General features: G+C 35.5%; 1 protein-coding gene across 4 annotated transcripts in view; it reads left to right on the top strand.

Moving 5' to 3' along the window:
• LOC131064292 (uncharacterized) overlaps nt 1–25,656 on the top strand; it is a 228,397-nt gene that overhangs the window by 188,370 nt on the left and 14,371 nt on the right. For all 4 annotated transcript variants that reach the window (XM_057998391.2, XM_057998394.2, XM_057998392.2 and 1 more), the window contains 2 exons: nt 2,780–2,890; nt 20,432–20,515. In XM_057998391.2, coding sequence (XP_057854374.2) covers nt 2,780–2,890; nt 20,432–20,515 — 195 coding nt within the window. The remainder of the gene's footprint in view (nt 1–2,779; nt 2,891–20,431; nt 20,516–25,656) is intronic.

Genomic DNA, 25,656 nt, shown 5'->3' with positions numbered 1-25,656 from the left:
CCGCCTTCAAGATGAAGAGTCTTGCAGATATCTTTTAGCTTGCTTCTGCCCCTTTCCTTCATCATTTCTTTTGTGATTTGTTGGGAATCTCATGGAATAATTATGAGTCTATCCAAGACTCTCTTGTGAATTAACCAAAACCTTCTTTGAAGTTAAAAGCCCTTATTTTGTTGCATCATATCAGTTCTAGTTTGATTTGCTGGAATATTTGGTGGGAATGAAATAAGAGGATTTTCAATGGTACAACAAGGCATATAAGTCAAGTTTAATGGCCAATCTTAAAGAAAGCTGTCAAGTTTGGATTCAAGACTATCGAGTGAGTTTTTAAAGAAAATTTAGAGTTCTGATCAGGCTAGGTATTCTTGTGGCTTCTTGCTCTTTTGCCTCTTCCAACAATAGCCCTCAGAGGAATATCAACTCACTAAATGGGGACATCCTCGTCTGGGCTTGGTTAAAATTAATATTCATGCAGCTCAAGAGATAATGCTGGCATGGGAGGTGTTTGTCATGGTCATAATGGAACAAACAAGTTTCGGTTTGCTGGTATTCTTGTTGTTGGTTCTAATAATTTTGTGGAGGCTATGTTCATTTGCCAAGCTCTTTTAGAAGCTAAGCTAAGGCATTTTACTGATAATATTTTGGAATCAGACTCAAAAATCTTAGCTGATCATTTGAAAAGAAATACCTCCTCCAACTTCTAGTAGTGGCAGTTGAATGAATGTAAGGAAGATATTGTTTGCATTGATGGTTTCACTGTTGTAAGTAGAACCATACTGGAGGGGAAAGAAATCAAGTTGCTGATATTTTGGCCAAATTAGCTTCTAATTTGAGTGGCATCAAGTTGATATTGGAAATAACTAGGATTGACCTATTTGGGACACGAGCAGTTAGGGATTTTGTGAATGCTAACTGCAATGCCTCTCTGGATTCTTGATTCTTTTTCTGTGTTTCTTGCTACTGTGCAGATTCATCTGCTGTTCTTCTTGTTTATTCCCCTATGACTAACTTTGTTGTTACATTTTTTAACATAAGGGCAAACAGTTCTGATACTTCTGGGGAACAAGTGCTTATGCTGTATCTATGGGGTTTGGAGGGTTCCTACTGTCTTGTTGATTGTCAATGTTCAATCCATCTGGATTCTCTTTGATTCTTTGGAACTGGTGTGCCTTGAGCCTTTTTAAAATTGACAGACCTACTTCATAATCAGCTGTTTTTATAATGGTTTGGTAATGGTTTTGTTTTGTGTTATGGTCCTGATCTGATCACATCCTTTTCAACCATAATCAAACTCATGCAAGGAAATGAATCTGACAAGAATCTTTGGTGACAACACTGTAACATAATCAGTTGTTTTAATATATTTTTGCCTACTTCATAATCAGTTGTTTTGGTATATGTTTTGCCTTTATGTTAAACTTTAGAAAAAAACTTCAAAGGAATGGCATTGTTATGGTTTTGTTTTGTGTTATGGTCCTGATCAGATCTCATCCTTTTCAACCATTAGGAAATGAATCTGACTAGAACCTTTGGTGGCAACACTGTAACATAATCAAATCATTATGATATCACAAGATATTCTTGATAAACTGTCTATAGCATCATTGATGACATCATATCATTTTCACCACATGACATAGTTCCTATTTTGACTTAAAATTGAAGAAAATAGACAGAAATCTCAAATAATTTCTTTCTCAGACTCCATGAACCTGGAAGATTTTATAACCATGAAATTTCCACAGTCCACGATGTTTGTAGCTTGCTTTTCTGGATAAAACTGTGTAGAATTTTGATGCCCAATGTGTTGGATCAAACTCTATGATCCATCATCAGGGGAAATAAACGTTTTATTAATAAACAGTGCAATCAGAGAGATACAAATGAGGAATTGTTCCTCATATAATGCTTATCAATCAATCTGGGAATCAGCAAAGTGGATTTATTGGTATAGAGGGAGTCTGCCTTAAATTATATGTGATATCAGTGAGCTGTTTAATGATATCTGCAAGGTAAAAAATTTGACTGTTGACTCTCCTTTGATCCCTGTTTCACCATTCCACAACAGAAAGTGTAGGGCTTTAACAGTCCATGATGAAAAAATGGCATATCGTATCAAGCATGCTCAGGTCAAGGTTATTATTTTGAATTAAGCATATAAGTAGAGAAAAGAGATTCTCAGTGTCATTTTACAGTTCAATCGACCATTCCTTGAGTGCAATAAAGAACATTTCATTCAGTGACAATGTTATTAAAAAGATTTTATATTCTTGGAATTTTATGCAAGGACTCTATGGATTCAAAAAGTGTCATCAATGGTATTATAGAAGCCTTAAGACATTTATTAGTATATACACAAGCTAGGTATATCCTTGTCCCTATGTGCTTCCTGGTGACTTCTTAAAGTATGGTATATCCTGTTTCATCCATCAGTTTTACAGATAAATTTTGTGTAGATCGGTTCGTCCTGACTTTTGAAAGGTGTAAATGAAATTCCTGTGACACACGGTTTTAATTTCATTACCAGACCAAGAAAACTTTGGAATGTAGAGTTAATGAAACAAAAGTCTTACGTGGGTGATTTCCATTATATAAACTGAAATAAGATATTTTCTTGCCTTCTCTGGTTCCCAAAATAATGATTTTTTTTGTTTGTTTTAGGTTTTTAGTAAACTATTTTTTTTCTAATGTAATTGATAATTGTACCCTTTTCTTGTCCAAAGAGCAGAGTGTTGTGTTAGTTTCTACTAATTTGATTGTTATTGTCTCTTTCCTATGATAGACAGGGCATCCAGATTTTCACTCCAAGACTGAAGATTCAGTTACAGATTCAATAGGGACAGGTGATAGTTCGAAACAGTCCGAGAACATGGCTATTCCTCCAAAGCTAAAGGTAGGATTTTCTTGTTAAATATGAATATAAATTGCTTGATTTTGTTTTGCTATCTTTGCGTACTGTCAAAATATTATTCTGTATAGTTATTTTGAAAACTTATTACTTAATACATTTATTTTTCTCTTTCAGGAGTTTGATTATTTAAAAGGGAAATTAGATATTGACAGTTTTCTTGTCCTTTTGAAGATTAGGTGATAATAAGATTGTGGCAGTAATTGATTTCAATTTAATGTAGCTGTTGTATGATTTTATCTAATTGTATTTGTGGAGATATTATTTATGGTCATGGTTCCTGTAACACATCAAATATGCTTCATTTTCTGAATTTTGATTTTTTTTGACACTTCAAATAATTGTGTTTTTCTTGTCATTCTGAACTTGGAAACATAGATTAGCTTGATAAACATGATGTATGTATTGATCCCAAGATAACATAGTGGTTATATCTTATCTAATTTCAGGAGTTAGATTATCAATTTCTTGCTTTTCTTATCATTTAGGAGTCGGACTATACTTTACCTTCCAGTTGTTTCTAGATAGGGTGGGAAATTCACCCCAAAATGAAATGAAATCCAACATTATTTCTAGAGAGTAATGAATTTACGGATCATGACTCCATGAATTTAAAAAATATGCTTTTCAAAGGTTTCAGTCCACATTTTAACAAGATCAATGAATGTGTCATTTTTTTCTATAAAAATCTATTTGTAATCAGAACTTTTCAGTCTGCAATCTACTTACTACTTAATAATAAGTATCTTGTGATTTTTGTTTTCCATTTGATGACCTCCATCACTTGGCTATTTAAATTTTTACTTGTATAATATGGTTAGAGTTTACTCTCCTTTGGTTTACCTCTAGTTGTGCTTTCATTGTTTTGCTGTTTTAGTTCCTAGGCACTTTGTAGTGTCCCTTTCTTAGCCAGCTTCAATTAACAGGGTTAGTCTATCACCAGGTCCTTGTAGACTAACAAAATAGATAGAGGACCCATTTTGGGTTGATTCTCTCATGGTTTAGACAGCTTGCTAGAGGGGATTGGGAGGCATCAGTTATTATTTTATAATATCTCCAGTTGCTAAGTTAAATAAACATTTAAACTTGAGTGAAACTCTTCCAAAAGTGTACTTTATGAAGTAAGTCTAGAGAGAGAGTGAGTGGGCACCCTTTTGGAGAGAGAAAAAGGTTTGTTAGTGAGAGATTAAAAGTGAATAAACTTCATATAATCAAAAGTGGTCACTTGGAAAGTAAAATCCCTAATTAAGGCATAGGAATAGAAGGAGGCTATAAAAGGCAACTTGGAGTGGCATGTTGAATATTCTCTCTTTTGCTTCCTAAGGAGTTAGTTGAACCCGAAGGTTTAGAGCAGCTTGTGAAGACGAAACCCTTCATAAAGTGTACATTTGCAGAAGTGAAAGATCTTCCCAGGTGTGTGAGGAAATCCTATTTCAAAGGTTTCATTAGAGCATCAAAGGTATAAGTTTGGGGCAGTATGCTGGTTATTTTCTGAGTGACGAGCTTGCTTGCCTGGCCGCACCCGTTTCTAGCAATTTTGGAGTTGGGGAAAGCCACTCAATTGCTGTTTGGTATTGGGCTACATCAGTCCTTCATTCTCAGCGGGTTTGGAGCAGATCTCCAACAATTTCAGAGCACTAAAGGGTTACTAATATAAAAAACCTGATTTAAAGCAGGTCGTACAGCTCCCTAAAAATGTGGTGATTTGAGGCCAAGTCGCCTATGTTTTGGTGACACCTTTTTGCACTTCTTGAGAAGCCAAATTAGACTATCCTATCGAGAGGTATTTTGGGTTGGAGAGGACAGATTAAGGGTGCTGCAATCAGATTTCTGAGTGACCTAAGTGGCTGGTAGCTTGGTGTTTCAGACCCAGAAGTCATCTGTTGAGAAGCCTTATTTCATCAAGATCCAGAGGACATCTACTGGGTATGCTTAAATCTGATTTGTAAGACCTATTCCTGAAATAGGCCATTCTCTTTGTCTACAAATTTTGTAATACTGATACTATAATTAGATCTGGAAATTAAATGCTCTCTAGTTGCATAATACTTGATGTTGTTTAATATTTTGTAATACTTGTGTTTACTATTGCAAAAATATTGTTGTTCAATACTATCAACTCAAACATTGCAAACAGAAACACAAAACCCCTTCTGCAACTCCTGTCTAGTTGTGAAAGATAAAATCAACCTAACAAAAATAATACACGGAACAAGCAGGTCAATTTCAGTTCTACAGCTTGTTCAGTGCTCCAAACTAGGGTGGGACATTACACACATTCACAGCCCTCAAGATTATTTTACTCTACAATTTCTATTGGAATTGGACATAGTTTTGAGATCCACTGACCTTCACCATTTTCTTGCTGACATGTATATAATTTCTTTCCTATTTTTCCAGAGTATGCTTTTCTTCATGCTTGCTAATATGTATATAATTTCTTTCCTATTTTTCCAGTGTATGCTCTTCTTCATGCTTTGCTTTCTTCACCTTCTACATTATGCATTCCAATAGTGCATGTAGCCACTTTCACTTGTGTGGAGCAGGATATGTGACCTCTGATGTTTCTTCAGATGTCTTCTTTAACCTTTCCACTGAAGTGTTCTAGTGCCTTAACATATGGTGTGGGTAATCAATGCTGCTCTACATGTTATTGGGGCATGAGGGTTTTCTTCCAACTTGCTTTGCATCCTATAGTGTTTTCGAATTCTCATGTTCCTATGGCCTTCTAGGACTTGCTCATTCTCCTTCTGCTTGTTTTGCATTTAGCCAAAAATATTATTGTCAATTGGTGTTAGGCTGTTAGCAAATAGCCATCATTAACATGAACCCTAGTAATATTTGTTTTTCCTGACATAGTGGATATTGAAATCAACAACCCCTGCATGTGATTTATGCTGCATGGATTTTCACAACCTGCATTGAAATCTGGCCTGTGTGATAGTTTTGTAGGAAAATTAAAAAAGCTTCCCAAACAATGCTCCAAAATCATGTGTCTCTTGGTATAAAAATTTAAGAACACTCCATTTAATTTCATGAATTGGATTTAACGAGTGTTTACTGAATCAGGAAACTTCTAATGGAGATCCAAGGACATGTTGTGTGCATATAAGATGCATGTGCTCTTGAGTTTACAAGGGCCCATCTCCTATTTCTAATATCTCCATTGGAGTTTGGTGTTTCTCTTTGATTTCATTATCCCTTGGTTTTCACATTGATGGTGACCTATATATTGACCTATATTCCTTGTTTGGTGATGTCACTCTTCTTGGGTGCATTAGACACTTGTTCGTGATCTTTCATTGGATGAGATTTGTCTCCAAAAGTAGATTCAAAGGATTCTCGTTTGTAGAGCCAATATTGGGCATGCAAAACACATACTTATAATTCTTACAGAGAATGGACTAGGTCTACACGAGTTAGATTCAAAGGATTTTGCATTCTAGCCTTTGCCAATGCAAATAACCTAATCATAGTTTACAAGATGCACCTAATCTAGGCGGGGGAGTCCCTTGGAAATAATCACCATTGGACTCACTTGTTTCTGTCATTCCAACAAATTTTCTTTCTTGTAAGCATTTTAATTTTCCATTTTTAGGACAACTCAAGCTGGAATAGTATGTACCGTAGTTTGAGGACTTGGACTCGGCAGCCCAAATTTTTGACTTGGACTTGGGAGTCAGCAAAAAAAAAAAACCACTTATAATTACACAAAAAGTAAATTATTGCATTTAGAGGCATAAAAGTCTAATTTGACTATCATTTTGTCATAATTCAAAGACTATATGTGATATGATTCTCAAACTCTCAAAATTTGAAATTTCATAGTTTCAAAGTCAAACAATACATTGCAATACAACAAATTATAAATAATGTGTATAACGACATTGTAGTTGTTTACATATGATATGTCAAATGAAAAAAACAGTCAAATACAATCTACATATTACTCTTTCCCCTGCTAGTGTAACTTAAATTTCCAAGTCACGAACTAGAAGGTAAGTTAGTATCAAAATGATAATAGATTGTTTCTTCAAAAGTGTCCTTGTTTTCCTCCATTGCATCCAATTTTGCAACATCTTCATTAGTAATGAGGACATCTCTTGTTCATCAACAATCCATTCACCATAAGGATCAATCTCATCCAATGAAATTCCCTCCACCTTTCTAGTTCAAAGGTGAAGGTTGTATCAAACGAAAAAAAGATCATTCAGGCCCTCTTGGGTCAACCTATTTCTCTTATTCGCGTGAATGTTCTCAAATACTCTCTTATTGCGTTCACACCCAAAAGCACTGTAAGGCTGGGACAAAATACGGATGGCTAGCCTTTGAAGATTTCTTGTGCCAGCACCATGATTCTTCCACCATAGATCTATAAAACAACTTTTAAAATATAAGAATTAAGTAAAGGTTATAAGAATCAAGTTTCTAATTTCTACTTATAATATTGAGCTAAAAATTAAAAGATTTTTTTATCGGCTGTTTTTCTCTCCTTTGAATTGGTTGAGTTGAAGAAAGGAGCCTCCTCTCTACACCCTTGTAGACCTTGAATAGGTAGATGAAATATAGAAATTTAATTATTATGTATGTGAAATGGATGTTTCTAGAGTCATAAATCTGATATAGTAAATCAGATTTTGTAATTTCACCTCCCACTCATCAAGAACTTTGTCTCTTATCTCAGCATATGACACCATCTTATCAATGCATGAAATAATACTTGCCATGACCTCCTCATTAACCCTTAATGTATCAGAGAAGTAGAACTTTGGATTTAGGTAGTAGGCCAAGGGATGTATCGGCTGGTGGAGTTGGTTAGTCCATTTGCAATCAATAATGTGCAAAATGATTTCATAGATGTTTTTTCTTCCACCATAATAATGCAAAATGGCCTCTTTGGCCTTATTCATGGCCTGATAGAGGAAACCCATCAACATACTGTCTTCATCCAGCTTATGATGAACCTTGACCAAAGGTTTTGTCACAGTAAAAATTGAAACTAAATTTGAAAGTATTACAAAATTAACCCCTCAAAAATATATATATATATATATTATATATATATATTTTTATGAAGTTTATGTTTATATTTGTTGCTTACCTTGATTAAGTCCTCCACTTTTGATGAATAAGTCATCAAAAATTGTTCTTGTATTCTTCTCCCTGTCAACCTTCGTGGAAAATGGTGACTCCAATCAACCATCCGACACAAACATTTGCTTGAGATGAGGAATTGCAGCAAGAATGCTTTGCAAAGTGGCTAGCAAATTGTGTCACTCCTAGTCGTACAAGATCCTTGCCATTTGTGTTCTTTCTCATCAAAGAAAGGAAGCAAGTATGGTTATAGATAAACTAGTGTAATGCCCCCTACCTAATTAACATAATTAATCCATTTCAACATACTTATGACTTAAACTAAATTGATTAGGAGACAAATCTACTATTAATTTATTATTAATAAGTGAATTGTTCATCTACAATAACTCTTAATGCAGGTACCAACCTTTGCTACTACTTCAGCTTTAAGGAAGGAGGATATGTATGTTACCAAAGCGCTTAGAGACCAACTACAATAGGTTCCCTCAAAGTTTACAGATCCAAGCCCTTACCTCTCTTGGGTCTATACCCTCAAGACTTACGGGTCGCTGATCCCCACCCTATCTTGGGACTTAACCTATTGCTTGGATTTAGACTGCCCCTCTTTGGAACAACTCAATCCCATTTTCTTAAATACTGATAGTAACAACATGATTCAGACTATAAGTATATTAACTTCTCATGTACTATGAATATATATGAAATTAAGTATGACTGTCATAGATATTTTAGTCTATATTAATAGTACTACTAAATTCTGCGTAACAACATTATCATGCTTCATATATTAAGCACACATATTCAGCACATCCCGATGCATACCACCAAGAACAAGGATGTTACTACTTGTAACTTAATAACAGTTCTGATCTGATCTGATCGATGGTGATGTCACTGGATGCTTTTGATTCCTTTCCTTTATATCTCTCAATGTGAAGGAGAGGTCACACCTCTTCATCATGTATGCCCCTTCACGAGAGACACAACCTTTCCACCATTAGCACCTTTTGAAAGAGTGCAACTCTTCATTATTTCTGCCCTTTAAAAGGGACATAACCTTTCATAATCAGATCTGCACTTCTTATTTAAATCAGATCTCACTTCTTATTTTCCAAATTTCCCCCCTCTCAAATGAGGTTCTCTTCTCCTTTTTATATGTCATTGTTGAGGGAATCACAACTTTTCCTTCCATGTCTTTTGACCATTCATTAACTTGATTAAATTTTAATTAATTATACTTAATTATATTCTTTATATTATAATTTAATTATTAATATTTTAATTTTATTATTATTAGTATTTATTATTAAATTCTATTTCAAAGTGGGGACATTACAGTCTGCCCCGCTCAAGATTGCTTGTCCTCAAGCAATGATCATGGATCGTTCAAAATGACTTCCAATATGAAATGGCTTTGGAAACACACATGGAATAAACATTCTGGAGACATATCAGGCATGAACCAAACACAGAGCATACACATGGATATATGCAAACACGGAGCATACACGCAAATACTCATATTATTAGATTCCTTCTCATTGACTAGAATGATTCATTGATTCTTCTTTACCCTTCAAGATGGCAGGATCAAAGCTCTGATACCATTTGTAATGTCCCCTACCTGATTAACATAATTAATCCATTTCAACATACTTATGACTTAAACTAAATTGATTAGGAGACAAATCTACTATTAATTTATTATTAATAAGTGAATTGTTCATCTACAATAACTCTTAATGCAAGTACCAACCTTTGCTACTACTTCATCCTTAAGGAAGGAGGATATGCATGTTACCCAAAGCGCTTAGAGACCAACTACGATATGTTCCCTCAAAGTTTACAGATCCAAGCCATTACCTCTCTTGGGTCTATACCCTCAAGACTTACGGGTCGCTGATCACCACCCTATCTTGGGACTTAACCTATTGCTTGGATTTAGACTGCCCCTCTTTGGAACAACTCAATCCCATCTTCTTAAATACTGACAGTAGCAACATGATTCAGACTATAAGTATACTAACTTCTCATGTACTATGAATATATTTGAAATTAAGTATGATTGTCATAGATATTGCAGTCTATATTAATAGTACTGCTAAATTCTGCGTAACAACATTATCATGCTTCATATATTAAGCACACATATTCAGCACATCCCGATGCATACCACCAAGAACAAGGATGTTACTACTTGTAACTTAATAACTATCCTGATCTGATCTGATCGATGGTTTACTACTTGTAACTTAACAACAGTTCTGATCTGATCTGATCGATGGTGATGTCACTGGATGCTTTTGATTCCTTTCCTTTATATCTCTCAATGTGAAGGAGAGGTCAGACCTCTTCATCATTTATGCCCCTTCACAAGAGACACAACCTTTCCACCATTAGCACCTTTTGAAAGAGTGCAACTCTTCATTATTTCTGCCCTTCAAAGGGACATAACCTTTCATAATCAGATCTGCACTTCTTATTTAAATCAGATCTCACTTCTTATTTTCCAAAGTCCCCCCCTCTCAAATGAGGTTCTCTTCTCCCTTTTATATCTCATTGTCGAGGGAGTCACAACTTTTCCTTCCATGTCTTTTGACCATTCATTAACTTGATTAAATTTTAATTAATTATACTAAATTATATTCTTTATATTATAATTTAATTATTAATATTTTAATTTTATTATTATTAGAATTTATTATTAAATTCTATTTCAAAGTGGGGACATTACAGTCCGTCCCGCTCAAGATTGCTTGTCCTCAAGCAATGATCATGGATTGTTCAAAATGACTTCCAATATGAAATGGCTTTGGAAACACACATGGAATAAACATGCTGGAAACATATCAGGCATGAACCAAACACAGAGCATACACATGGATATATGCAAACACGGAGCATGCACGCAAATACTCATATTGTTAGATTCCTTCTCATTGACTAGAATGATTCATTGATTCCTTTTTACCCTTCAAGATGGTAGGATCAAAGCTCTGATACCATTTGTAATGTCCCCTACCTGATTAACATAATTAATCCATTTCAACATACTTATGACTTAAACTAAATTGATTAGGAGACAAATCTACTATTAATTTATTATTAATAAGTGAATTGTTCATCTACAATAATAACTCTTGATGCAAGTACCAACCTTTTCTACTACTTCAGCTTTAAGGAAGGAGGATATGCATGTTACCAAAGCGTTTAGAGACCAACTACAATAGGTTCCCTCAAAGTTTACAGATCCAAGCCCTTACCTCTCTTGGGTCTATACCTGTAATGTCCCCAACTCCGCAATCTAAAGAAACATATAAACAGTGGATTTCAACAATTTATTTTTTGAGTATGAATAATTTATTTATAGTGTAATTAGCCAAATTCACTTAAAGTCACTTGTTATCAATAAGTCAATTCCCATATTTAGTTCCTAATGAGATTGAGAGGACTAGCTACCATAGGATGCCCGTAGCGCTTATCAGGCCCAAGGGCGGTACACTCCCCCTTGGCCCAACTGTCAGAAGCCCTTTGTCAACTGCAGTGGGTGGCCTATCTGGCAGAGGCCTAGTTCCTGCTATCCCTGTTGCCTAATTCCTCATCTACCTCACTGGGTTTGGATATGCCATTGCTTTATTCATAATCTTGGTAGTAACTTATATCATACCTACTAGTCCTTAATTGCATAATGTTGTTTATTCCTTAAATAGAAGTTGTAGTCTATTTACTAGTTGATTGTATATAGAGGTTCATTCATACACTTGAATACCCTTATGGTTTATATCTATATATATATATATATATATATTAATATTATGTAATCATAGTAATTTCCATTGTATTATCCTCAATTTATATATGATTGTAATCTAACTACATCTATATATGCAAATGTTTGATTTAATATTTATATGTATTCATACATTCATTTAGTATCTAATTATCTACCTTTCTATGCATAAGTTTCCTTTTATTTATTTAAATTCTACTGCAGAATGAATATTAGCGGGTAAGAGTTCTTACCTGGTCTTTTGCCGTTGTCTCACGCTAACCCCTCGTATTCACTCTGTGCCCTTCCTTCCTTTCGGCTTGCACCCTTATACCCGTGGGGAAGCGCTTGGAGTGGATACCTCCAAGGGACGTGATCGCTGTGGTGAATGGTAGTGACTGCTACCTGTTCCAGCCGCAACCCTCTCGGCGCCTTTGTTTAATAGACCCGCCGTTTCACATGATGCGTTTTCTTTAAGGTAAAGCGCCCCTTTTTGGTATAAGTTTTTAATCATAAACTTGTTAATGTAAATACTTTATATTATGTGCGATAGAATTCTATTTACATTGTATGGTGCTTTAGGGTATTATTCCATAATACTTATAGAGTATTTCTTGGGTGATTTATATTTATATTTAATATCATAGTTTTATGTTTGTTTAATAATATATTATATGATAAATATAATGTATTATGTATCAATATGATAATTTATTTTGTATTGCATTGTATGATTATTATATTATATTATGTGTTAATATATTATGATAAAGCTCATTTAACAGTTAACATTAATTAATTAAAAATATGATCAATATATATATTACAAAAATAAGGAGTCATCACCAATTAGGTTACTACAATAATGGAAAGTGGGAATGTTTTATTACAAAAATGTGGGATCATGACAATACCCTCAAGGCTTACGGGTCGCTGATCCCCACCCTATCTTGGGACTTAACCTATTGCTTGGATTTAGACATCCCCTCTTTGGAACAACTCAATCCCATCTTCTTAAATACTGACAGTAACAATATGATTCAGACTATAAGTATACTAACTTCTCATGTATTATGAATATATATGAAATTAAGTATGACTGTCGTAGATATTGCAGTCTATATTAATAGTACTACTAAATTCTGCATAGCAACATTATCAGGCTTCATATATTAAGCACACATATTCAGCACATCCCGATGCATACCACCAAGAACAAGGATGTTACTACTTGTAACTTAATAACAGTTCTGATCTGATCTGATCGATGGTGATATCACTGGATGCTTTTGATTCCTTTCCTTTATATCTCTCAATGTGAAGGAGAGGTCACACCTCTTTATCATGCATGCTCCTTCACAAGAGACACACCCTTTCCACCATTAGCACCTTTTGAAAGAGTGCAACTCTTCATTATTTCTGCCCTTTAAAAGGGACATAACCTTTCATAATCAGATCTACACTTCTTATTTAAATCAGATCTCACTTCTTATTTTCCAAATTCCCCCCCTCTCAAATGAGGTTCTCTTCTCGCTTTTATATCTCAATGTTGAGGGAGTCACAACTTTTCCTTCCATGTCTTTTGACCATTCATTAACATGATTAAATTTTAATTAATTATACTTAATTATATTCTTTATATTACAATTTAATTTTTAATATTTTAATTTGATTATTATTAGTATTTATTATTAAATTCTATTTCAAAGTGGGGACGTTACAACTAGTAACTTGTTTAGCATCTTCAACCACACTTTTGATCCATCCAATCTTAATGTTCTCTAACAACAAATCTAGACAATGTGCAACACAAGGAGCCTGAGAAATAGTAGGATGTCTCCATAATAAGTTTCCCTATGGCTACATATGCTGCTGTGTTGTCTGTGATTAGTCGGACAACATTCTTAGCCCCAACCTCCTAGATCACCCCATTGTATAGATTGCACAAGTATCAACTTTTTTTATTTCATGCAAGGCATATAGAGATTTCAAAGAACACCAATGTGCCATTAGAAGCCACTAAAAAGTTAAGGAGAGTTCCATTTTGTCCTCTTGTCCATCCATCTGATAAGATTCTGCAACCTTTTGTCTGCCATACTTTCTTTTGATCATCAATCACAAGCCATGTATTTTTATGTCTTCCTTTAGCAATGGCCCTGTCAATTCTTTAGCTGTTGGAGTCTTAAACTCATTACCAACAACTATTAATGCATTCACCAAGCCCTCCCAATATGTGCTGTTTGCCACATTGACGGGTAAATTATTTTAGTACCAAAAGTTTGCTGCTGCCATCTTAGTCTCATTGTATTTTTCCTTATTCCAAGTGGTATCCTCAAGTGACAATTGTGCTCCTGGAACATTGTGAGGGATGAGATTTGGTGAAGATGAAGGAATATGACTAGAGGTAGAAATACAATCCTCAGACTCTCATTAATGGAGGAATGTGGATGATCAATGCTTGGAGTTGGGGTAACAAAGGAATCCATAGATACGTTTTGATTCATCATTGCTGCTATTGCTTCCTTTGTCTTTTGCTTTTCCACTTTTTTCATTTCAAACTCAGCAAGTATGGCATTCATCGGACACCATAGGGTATGCTTTCACATTTTGAAAAATTATTTTAGCAAGGTGGTATTTTAATTTATTATTTCCTGTTAGTGAGAAAAGTGGGGAATTACAGACTGAAGTTTTGAGCCCAAGTATTCTCTCTTTGTTTTTATACCCCACATGAAATATCCCCTGTTGGTATTAACTGTAAAACAAGGAATGTTTGCTGTCCTAGTTGCGTGTTATGCTGTTTTGGAGTTTGTGTGTTATGCTGACAGCGTTTTCAGATTGTAGTAAAGACTGACTTATATGAATATTTCAATAAAAATCAACTCCAAATGACTCTTCTTAATTGATAGATGACAAGAGATGCTTAAGCAACAATCTATGGATGATATTTATGAATCTAAGTCATCAAACCATATCATACAGCAGACTGACATTATTATGAACACTTGGCATACATCCTCAGACAATCATACATATAAAGGTGATGTAGATGCAAACCCAAACTCCTTTCTTCTTATTCCATTTGACCATCCAAAGGCATTACATAGGCAAGAAATTGTTCAAATATAAGGACTGATATTATACAGTCTGAAGACAAATGACAGTCCTAATCTTTAAGCATTCAAACTGATAATTACAACGAAGTATTATTAGCAAATGAACCTGGGATGTGGCGCTGTGAAGAAGCAAGCAATATCATAGACAAAGAGCCTCCAATGTCCCAAGTTCAAACCACTTCATAATTCGCCCCTGCTGCTGCAAGTAGAAAGTCTGATATTTGATGTTGCTCAGCAGTAAACCCTCAACCTCCTCTCCTAAAGGCTAAGTCACAAGGTTCGAATTCGAATTCGAAATCGACGGCCATGAAATTCGGATGAAATTCGACAAGGGAAAAATTCGAAAAAAAAAATCGGATAAAATTCGCCTTATATAATTTTGTTTATTTTTTAAATATATGTATACTTCTAATAAATTATCAAAATAGCTTAACATGGCTAAATAGATTTGAAGTCATTATAAAAGATGGCACATTTATAAAATATAAACCATAAGAAACATGTGAAATCACGATTGCGAAGATGTTTTCTTTTCAAAAAGTTACAATAAAAAGTTAAGACTTCAAAAAAGCTCTAAGTCATCAAGAGCACTTGGCTCAGATGGTGTAGCATCATCATCTGTATCACTATCCAATTCCTCATCAAGAAAGTCAGGCTCATCTGCAACTGGCACTTCTATGTCTTGTGGAATGTGTTGTCGTGAAGAAGAAGTGGAGTCACTTGCTGATTTGTTCATGAGCAATTTCAAATTGCTGCGAACGTAGACAAGATCTCCCAACTTTCCAGACAACAATTTGTTCCTCTTCTTGGAATGGATGTGGTCAAAGCAACTCCAATTCCTCTCACAAGCTGATGAACTTGCTCCCTGACTCAATATTCTAATAGCAAAGCGCTGAAGTTCAGGAGTTTGTGCTCCATAGCTCATCCACCATCTATAACTAGGTACCGCATCTCGTTTCATATCATATTTGGCTCCTGCTACTCCAAACAACCCTTCTGCTCTCTTGTATAGCCAACTTTGGTCTCTGATTAGACTTGCAATTGCTGGATCTAGTTCAAATTTGCTAATGGCTTCATAAAACCCTGCCATAATTTCAAAATCAGCTTGTCGATCAATATGAAATAGCTTAGGCTCCAAATAACAAGCTGCTGCATGTAAAGGTGTGTGCATCATTTTCCATCTAGAATCAACTGCTGCCCATATCTCCATGTACTCTGCATCTACATTATTTAGTGCTCTCTGAATAGCTTCCTTACAACGATCCATGCTTTCATAAAGCATGCCAAGGCAAGGTTTGTCACCATCAACCATGCGAAGCACATCAACAATTGGCTCACATATACTCAAAACCTTTGTTCCACTTTCCCAAAAGCTGCTATTTAAAACAATTTGCTCTATGTTCTTGCCCTTGGCACTTTTCGAAAGCGCTGAATTTTCCCACTCATTGGAACAAACAACAGATCTCAAAGCTGCTTTCTCTTCAACAACTCTCTTCAAAGTGATATAAAATGAAGCAAATCTTGTGTCACAAGGCCGCAACAACTCCCTAGATGCATGTTGCCTGTAAAGACTCAATGTGAGACGATGATTTCTTATGAAGTTTGCAATTGCTCTCCCTCTATGAATTGCTTCATGTATCCATGGAAACTTAGCCAAATCATGAAGCAGCAAATCCAAACAATGTGCTGCACATGGACTCCAATATATTTGAGGGTATTTCTCAACAATCAGTTTTCCAGCTCCCACACAATTTGCTGCACTGTCAGTGACCACTTGAACCACATTTTCCACTCCTACTTCAAGAATGGCTTCCTCTAATATTTGAAATATGTATTCAGAAGTTTTCTTGTGGTTCATGGTGTCAATCACTTTCAAGAATGCAACACCTTCAGGACAAGCCACCAAAACATTGATCAATGGCCTTTGACATATATCTGACCATCCATCACTCAATATGGTGCAACCTGTTACCTTCCAAGAGACTTTGACCTCAGCTAGTTTCTCAGTCACTCTTTCTTTTGACCTCTCCAAAAGACTTGTCCTGAAAGCCTCAGAAGTGGGAGGTGTGTACCCTTTGCCAAACTCTGCAACTTTTTGAATTGCATTGTGAAAATGCGGATTTCTAGCTACATTGAATGGAATAGCACTTGTGTAAAACAAATCTGCTAGTGCATCATCCACCTGTTGTTTCTCTACTGGTTTCCAAAGACTCTTCAAAGTTCCACTCTCTTTGGATGTCCCTGTGGCCTTGGGTAGACTCGAAGAGGAAGACATAATAGATGTGGATCTAGACAGATCCTCTTCAATTCTCTGTTTCTTTTGTGCCACCTGCATCTTTCCTGCAATCGAAGAGGCTTGCTCTTTCTCTAAAATATCTCTAATTTCTTTGGACACATTTGGACATGCAGTAACACCTCCACCTTTACCCCCTGAAATACCAAGCAAGTGGTCCTTTATCCTTGTTAAAGTTCCGGTATAAATTTTCGGGCACAAGTTACAATGAAGATAAGTACCATGGCGGGTCACATGTTTCCATCCTTCTGAAGTTGATTTGTTGGGAGCCATTATAACCTGTACAATTTAGAAGAAAAATGATTTTTAATATTTAAAACATGGATTAAATTTTATTTAAAAACATTATAACAAAAAATATATAATATGTTAATTTTTAACTCTAAAAAACAAAATAATTCAATAAGTTTAAAACTTTATTTAAATATATATTTAACTCTAAAAAGAAAAATATATAATAAAATCACTGTAATAAAATAACTTATATGTTTTAAAATATAATGGTGTCTTGAAGTATATATTATAATGTTTAATATTTAGAATAAAATCACTGTAGTAAAATATTGCACTACAGTTCATGACTATTTGTAGCTAAAAATTAAAATCATTGGAGTAAAATCAGCATCAATATCTAAAAATTAAAATCATTGGAGTAAAATCAGCATCAAACTTTAACATATTGGAGTCCGATAAGCTATGAATAAAATTACTATTATAAAATCACTGTAGCAAAATAAGCTACAAATGATCATGAACGGTAGTAAAATAAAAAATCACAGTAGTATTATAATATTGATAATAATAAAATCTATGAAATGAATAAAATATATAATACCATTTTCTTTAAAAACATAAATTATATGAAATGAATAAAATTATTAAAATATACAAATACCATTTTCTTTAAAACCATAAAATATATGAATGCACAGAAAAAAAATGAAATGAATAAAATGATAATACAAAAAATAAACGAAATAATGAAAGCATACAAAAAATAAATGTGAGTTGGGCGCCTACCTCAACCTGAACACGGCACGACAACAGCTCGGGTAGGAGAAAACGCGGCGGCGGTGGCTCGGCCAGGAGAAAACGCGGCGGCAGTGGCTCGGCCAGGAGAAAATGCGGCGGCGGTGGCTCGGCCAGGAGAAAACGCGGCGGCAGCTGGAGAAAATCCGACGGATACCGGAGTGCAGATACAAATACCAGCGAATACCAGCGAATACCCGAGTGCAGATACAAATACCAGCAAATACCTTTGACGCCACGAAAGCGAATATTCGCCAATCGCGACCCAGCAGTTGCAGATAAAAATACCCTCGACAGCGCTTTATAGAGAATCCGCCGAAAATCTTTTAAAAAAACCCTTAACGCTTTACACAAACCCTAGAAAAACGTTTTAAAATTTTTTACTTTAATAAAAAAAAATGACGTCATGGCCATCCGATTTTTTGGTCGAATTTGAACGAATTTTTCATATTAGTTTGAAATTCGATTAAAATCGGCCCTCATCTTTGAAAATCGCCGATTTCTGTGACACAGCCTAAAGGGATCGCCTTCACCTTACAAGGATAGCGCTACCATAAAATCATGAGATTTGATGCAAAATGAAGTAGTATGAACAAAATCGAAGGGTCACAGCTGACTGGTACGATTTTGGATTCAGACTGATTGAGTTCTAATTCTTCCACACTATCACTTAGAAACACCTCAAGAAGAATCGCCCAAGGCAAACAAAATTATTGCTGTCCTTAAACTTAGCATTAGATGCATCAATGATGAAAGGTGAACAAAATCGTGGGAGTATAGTCTGAAGTCGGTTTTGTTATCAGACCTGCAAACAGACCAATCTTCATGCAATTCAATCTCCAACGTCCAACCATCCTCCAACAATATCACCTATAAGCCTCAAGGAAAGCTGATGCAAATAGAGCACTCAATCTGAAACATCTGAAGGCACCATGTATATTCCATCCACCATGAAAGGTACAACAACTCATTAAGCACAATTAGGAAGACTGAGGTGTCTCCCTCTCTCAATAGCAACCCCTCGGAAGATCTCTCACTTCCTCAGTTATGCCAACCATCAGGAGTTTTTGTTCCCAAATGATTATCTGCAAAAAAACCCTTCGGCTCCACAAGTCTACATAAGAAGAGATACTCAACTACTGATGCCCAACAATGAATCACCTCCCTCTATTTTATTTCTTTCTTATCCAATCATATGATTCCTTCTAGAAGATCTCTTCTTATCGGGTAGGTACACTTTATTATTATTTTATTACACATTAATTTAATTGCACTTTATAAAATATTATTATATTATAATCAAAGTGCACATGTCTCACAATACGTGTAATCTCCTTATTTCGCCATAAAACCCAATAGACATGAAATGTGAAACCGTGAATCACCGCAACTCGACCCCCTAATCAATCCTCTTGGCCTATGAGGGTCGGATGATAGGCCAATCCCGTGAAAATCTGAGGACTAATGAGAAGGGGACATTCCACCACAGTCAGTAGTAAGAGAGTGATAGGAGGTTGACATAGATTCCAGAATAGACAAGCTAGAAGAATAACATATAGACAACAATTAAATAATCTTCATAATATCACACATATAATAGACAACTATATATATATGTATTTATATATTCATTTGGATATCAATATCTATTCATCATATATATCTGTACAATTATCCTTTCTAGTATATTATCTTCTTCTACAAGTTATAGTTCTCTTAATCTTTCCTGCTCTTCTCTCTTCTATGTTTTTTTGTTCATGAAGTCTCTTTGCTGTAATCGCCAAAATTGGGTACCTTTGTCCTCATTTTTTGGGTCCAGATGATTATAATGTTGTAAACTCTCTCTCTCTCTCTCTCTCTCCCTCTCTCTCTCTCTCTCTCTCTGTATATATATATATGTATATATATGTTCCCAGTGCAATCCTTAACCCATTCAGTTTGAACAGTTACTGAAAAGGAAATACACGAAGTAGATACTTTTGGGATGTTATGTTATCTTAATTATCCATTGAATTTCCTTGTTACTCGACTACTACATGCAGTTCTCACAATCTTCAATTTTCTACTTTTATTTTACTTTATGAATGAAAAATGTCCAATTTTTATTGGCAGACAATGTTTTAGATTTCTATTATGGCAACAATATTATGGGAATGTGTAGGCTGTCGGAATGATGACATGTATCCCTGCCTGTGCATATTGATTAACTGAATTTATTGTTGCAGTCAGTCAATCTTCTAGCCGAGATGGCAGCTTCACTAAAAATGAGAAGGCTATCAATGCAGGGTGCTGCACATGATAAAGATGAGGTATGTAAGTCTTTAAAAGGGAACATGTTAACTGAGCTTCTTTTTTATTCCTTGGGACCAGGTATATGGATCTATGTGTCTTTTTATGTGCTAATACATGTGAAGGTGATATCATTGTTCAACAATTTAGTGTCCTGCAGTTGACACAACTCAGAAGCATTAGACCAAAACCGTTGGCTATATTTAATTACATGCTATATCCATGGAAAATGATATCACTAAAACATTAGGAGGTATGTACAGAAGGAACCAAAAGGCATTTCCTCATCTTGCACTTGACAAGGGCTCACTGTGCAGATACAATTTACATGCCTTGTAACTCTGAGGGGATGCCAATGTCAAATAAATTGAAAATTTAGAAGAAATATTTGTATCAGTATTCAATTTGAAGATTTGGATAAAGTTCAACAAGGGCATGAGGAAACCAAGCCATATGTAGTTATTATTAGAGATTAGCTTGAAAATTATGTTTCCTGGAAAATAAAAGCTATAAAGGAAGTATCGGTGACAAAATGATACATTCCTTCTACATGCATAGTTTCAATATCATATGCAGCTTACTCCTTGTCAGCACACCAACCTCCATATTTAAATTAGTAAATCAAATTAACTTATGCTTTTGCAGTGTGTAGATGCATTGTCTAGAAATAGATTGTGAAAACTGGATAAGTTACTGCAGTAGACTTCTTTATTTATTTTTAATAGTTCAATTGTTCAAAAGAATATAACACTTGAGAATGGAAATTCATGGGAATAAAATGACGATTCTTTCTTGTATTTCCTAGAACACTGAATTCCACTATTCAATTGATATTTATTTATTTATTTATTATGATTCATATAACTCATTCATAGCAAAAGGTAAGATACTGATGATAACATGTATGTTATGAAATAGTTGATGAAGAAACTAATTGCTTACATCTACCACAGGCGATTTGCTGTCTGTGTCTATGTAATAGAAAAGCCTAAATCAATACTAAGCAGAGAAATACGAACTTTATAATAATGACTTAGCTAATACAAGTACTAAGTAACAGCTTTAACCAGAAAAATTAAAAACAGCTTTAACTCCTGCTGTTGATTACATATCTTATCATGCTTTTGAAATGTTTGTCATGTTGCATTGTTCCAAAGGGGCTAAAGCACACCATTTATAATTGCTAAACTAAAAGTTGCAAAAAGCTTGGAAATGAATACAAATGTTGAAATGGAAATGTCGAATTTGTCACAAGAAGCAGATCATATAAAAAATGAAAAAGTGTTGACTTTTAAAAATATATGCATAAGCATTCACCAAACACACAAAACTCCAGATTGAATTAATTTATAAACCCAAATTTGTGTAATGCACTCACACAATGTCAGCACTACATGTAAATGCAAATTTCTTTGAATCAGTAGGACCACATTTTGTACTATCAAATAATTATTAATTAGGGTTAAAAATTTTACAAATGCATTGCATGTGACTCAAATATAATATCGTTCCCAAAAGACTATTGTTTCTCTTTAGCATGATCTTTGTTGTAACAAATCTGATACTCAATTGTGATGCATGAAAATCCATTGTCAGTAAATCTGTTGTTTGTGTCAATATCAAAGTCGAAAAAAAATCATCGATCATAAACTGTCATAGTCAAAAAGTAGTTTTTTGGCAAACTCAAATTGTTATGTTAAACACCCCCCCAGCCCCCCAAAGGTTGAGTTGTCAAAAGTTATATTTTTTCTGTCGATTTAACTTTAATTATTAATTGATAATTAAATTTATTATTGATTATTGGTTAATAATTTCAATTAAAATTATTGTTAATAGTATTAGTTATTTATTATTATTATAGTTTATTTTAATTTTGAAGTTATAAATAATAAAAAACAAAAATCGGTTATAGTTTATGTTGTGATTTGTGCAAGTACAAAGTGAAGCCGCTGTTCTGACAATACTCCATCATGTCAAATCCACTACTAAGGCAAAAAACACCAGTCACCTCCTGGTCCTCCTCCACACGCCCAAAGCCAGGCAAGTTGCAGGCATTTCATATTAGTTGAGCTGGCCTTTGGGTTTTGAATAATCATGACTAAAAGTTTCAGTGAACCTTATAAGGCTACCTTTATTTTTATTTGGTCACCTTAACTAGCTGGTAGGTACCCACTTCATCTTTTGTCGGCTCTTCACTTGTGCGTATTCAATGCATATCATTCCCAAGGGAGCTAGGTTGTACGCAGAATCACTCCATATTACTGGGACATCATTTCACGTCCCTCTTCTCCTGATGCGACAACCCATTCATGGCTTCTTTAAAATGACACTGGTTCTCTATTTTCGCCACTTCCAACTTCTGCTTGCTTGTTGTGCTATTAACTGGAGAACTTCTGCCTGTTGCTGGTCTTTGTACCAGTGGTTGCTGTGCTTGTTTTCCCTGCAAAATGGATATCTCCCCCATTAACAAGCGAACAGCATTGCCTATTTTGGATGGAGAGTACCCAGATTCAGGTGAGTTTAGCCTAGAATTGCTTAGCCGTATTTTTATCTTTCAATGCCAACAGGTTGAGAGAGCTATTAGGGTCTTGGATGGGAATATCGTCCTGGATGCCAACCCCTGCCTCCTATACCACACTCATGTTGCATTTCTCTTTATGTCCAATGCTATGTCTTTTCTTCAATCATATGCCCTAGTTGTTGAATTGGCAGTGAACTACGTGGATGATAGGTTCTATCCCTGCAAGACCTTAAATTCTGCAATTAAAGAGTACGACCTGTACTCTGGGAAAGCACTAGTGGGGGTTCTGTTTAGAAGAAAGGATCTGATGAGAAATTTGGGTTTTCTATGTGCATACACTGCCTTGAATAGGTCCCTGTTGTCCAGAGATGAAGCAGAGTTAAATGCAGCTTTGTCAGTCCATTAGTTGGAACTAGGGGAACGATTCTGTGATAAAATCTTTGCAAAGTTTGAAGCACTGTTGCTGCTTATCACGCACCAAAAACATGCCCCGGTGCGCTCATATAATATCCTGTATTGGGTCCCTGTAAATGATGTAGAAAACATCCAAGCCAACGGAGCCCAAGGAGCTGATGACCCAAATGAAGAAGAAGAGGCTCAGGGTTCGAACACAGAGTTGACCATGGCAGCAGATATGGACATTGTGGACTGAAGAGGTCTCCTGCCACTCTTTTTGCCTCCATCAAGAGTTTGAGTGAAGCGGGCCTAGCAAGCAAAGATAATTTCTTTTGCATGCATTGAAAATCTACATTTACCAGCTTTCTGCTAATATGTTGGAAGTGGGATGATAAGTGCCTTGTTTTTAAGTTGCTGTCATTTTGTTCTAAATTTTTGTCTGAAAAAGGGGCAACCTTTTGTATATGCTGCTTTATAGAAGGGCTTCAACCAGTAGGGATGAGTTCTCCATTTTGCTTACAAAGTTTCACTGCAAATAAATTGCAGTGTTTTAAATTTTTTTGTAAAAAGGGCATCAACACATATGACAGTCCTTTAACATCCTGTTGTCACTGTACACTTCAGTTGGCTTCAAGGGAGAGATGTCTATTCCTCTCCCAACAATAGATATTAGACCTCATAGTCTCAGATAGGGGTTGATGACAGATTCCACCCCCCTTTTTAGGGTGATATTCTCTGTAAATCTCTGTTACTTTTAAAATATTAATATGTTATAGGCCTCTGGACTTCTGTTTAAAAAAAATAAAATTAATTATTAGTAATTTCAATATAATTATTATTGTCTAAAAATAAAAAATTATAAAAATGATTTTCAACAACATTAGTTATTATTTTCAAAATTAAAAGTTCATTAAAAATAGAAAAATAAAAAATATAAAGGTGGATGAAAAAGGTAGCGTCCACACTTCAAACTGCTCACCTCGTGTAAAAGTAGCGGCCAAGAAAAGCTGCGCCCAACACTAAAGTTGGAAATCAGACTCTGGTACAGGAGCAGTAAGCCAAAAAAGGAAGACTTTAGAATATCAAGAGCCCAGTTAGCAAACGAAATCAACCAACATGAAGGAATGGACAGGTTTTTATTACCTCTGTATCTTTAATGAAAGTGCGCCTATATGGAAATGGATTTAGGCTTCTAGCACATGTTTTCTGTTTTTTTAAATGCAGTTGAAAGTGCACATAGTTAATAAAAAAGAAAGCACACTTTTCAAAGATATCCGATTCTTTTTGTTTAGTAAAATACAGTCTTGTAAGAAAAAGTGTGTCCACTTTTAAAAAAAATAAAGAGGTGCATTTCTCTCATTCATCTGTCTTTTCTAACAACTCTGGAGTGAAATTGTGCCAGAAAAGATGGGGTTATTATTATGCTCATTGCTGTCTCAATATCACCATTTGTGAAAAGTATCTTTCAAGCTGTCTTGTGACTTTGATGCAAACTACCGGAATAACAGGACATTGATTCCCACTGGTAATCTTTGTTACATGATGTGTAGGGGAAAAAGCGAGACTAGGTTAACATGCCCTAATCCTACCTTTTGACACACATTACGGAATACGAAAGAGCCTAGAGATATCGCACAATTGGCTACTTCTTTTTGTGAAAGAGAGAGCCACAGGATATCTATTAGGATTTCTATTCCCTTGTTGAAATTGAAAGATAAAATGATGCAAGTTCAATCCCTAACCTCAAAATGCAAGTAGGAACTAATGACAAGATTGCAGAATTGAACTTAAATGATGGAAAGCTGTAAACACAAGGATAAGACAAGAATGAAAATGCGTACCCGGAGTTAAAATCTGACTGAAAATGTTCAGGACGGGGGCGCGGGCGCCACTGTCCTGATTCTGCCCCTGAAACTGCTCCGGAAACTGCTGTTTTTGCACTTTGGAAAAAGCTGTCAAAAATGCTGAAAATGCTGTCGGACCAGGGCGCCCAGCGCCCCTGTCCCAGGGACCAGGGCGCCCAGTAGGGACCAGGGCGCCCAGAAGGGACTAGGGCGCCCAGCGCCCCTGTCCTGGCAGGACCAGGGCGCCCCACGCCCCTGTCCTGGTCTTTTTCTCTGAAATTTGGTGGGAAGGTCGGTCTCAGTCTGCTTCTCCCGGATCTGCAACCTGCGGCGTCGTCCGAGTCCCGAAACCTGCACTTATATCTGAAAAGGTGTTTGGGCGGCTATATAGGGTTTTGCC

Source organism: Cryptomeria japonica, chromosome 2, assembly GCF_030272615.1.
Source record: "Cryptomeria japonica chromosome 2, Sugi_1.0, whole genome shotgun sequence".
In the NCBI taxonomy this organism is placed as follows: domain Eukaryota; kingdom Viridiplantae; phylum Streptophyta; class Pinopsida; order Cupressales; family Cupressaceae; genus Cryptomeria; species Cryptomeria japonica.
Note: the sequence above shows the minus strand (reverse complement) of the source record. Positions and strands in the feature narration are given on the sequence as shown.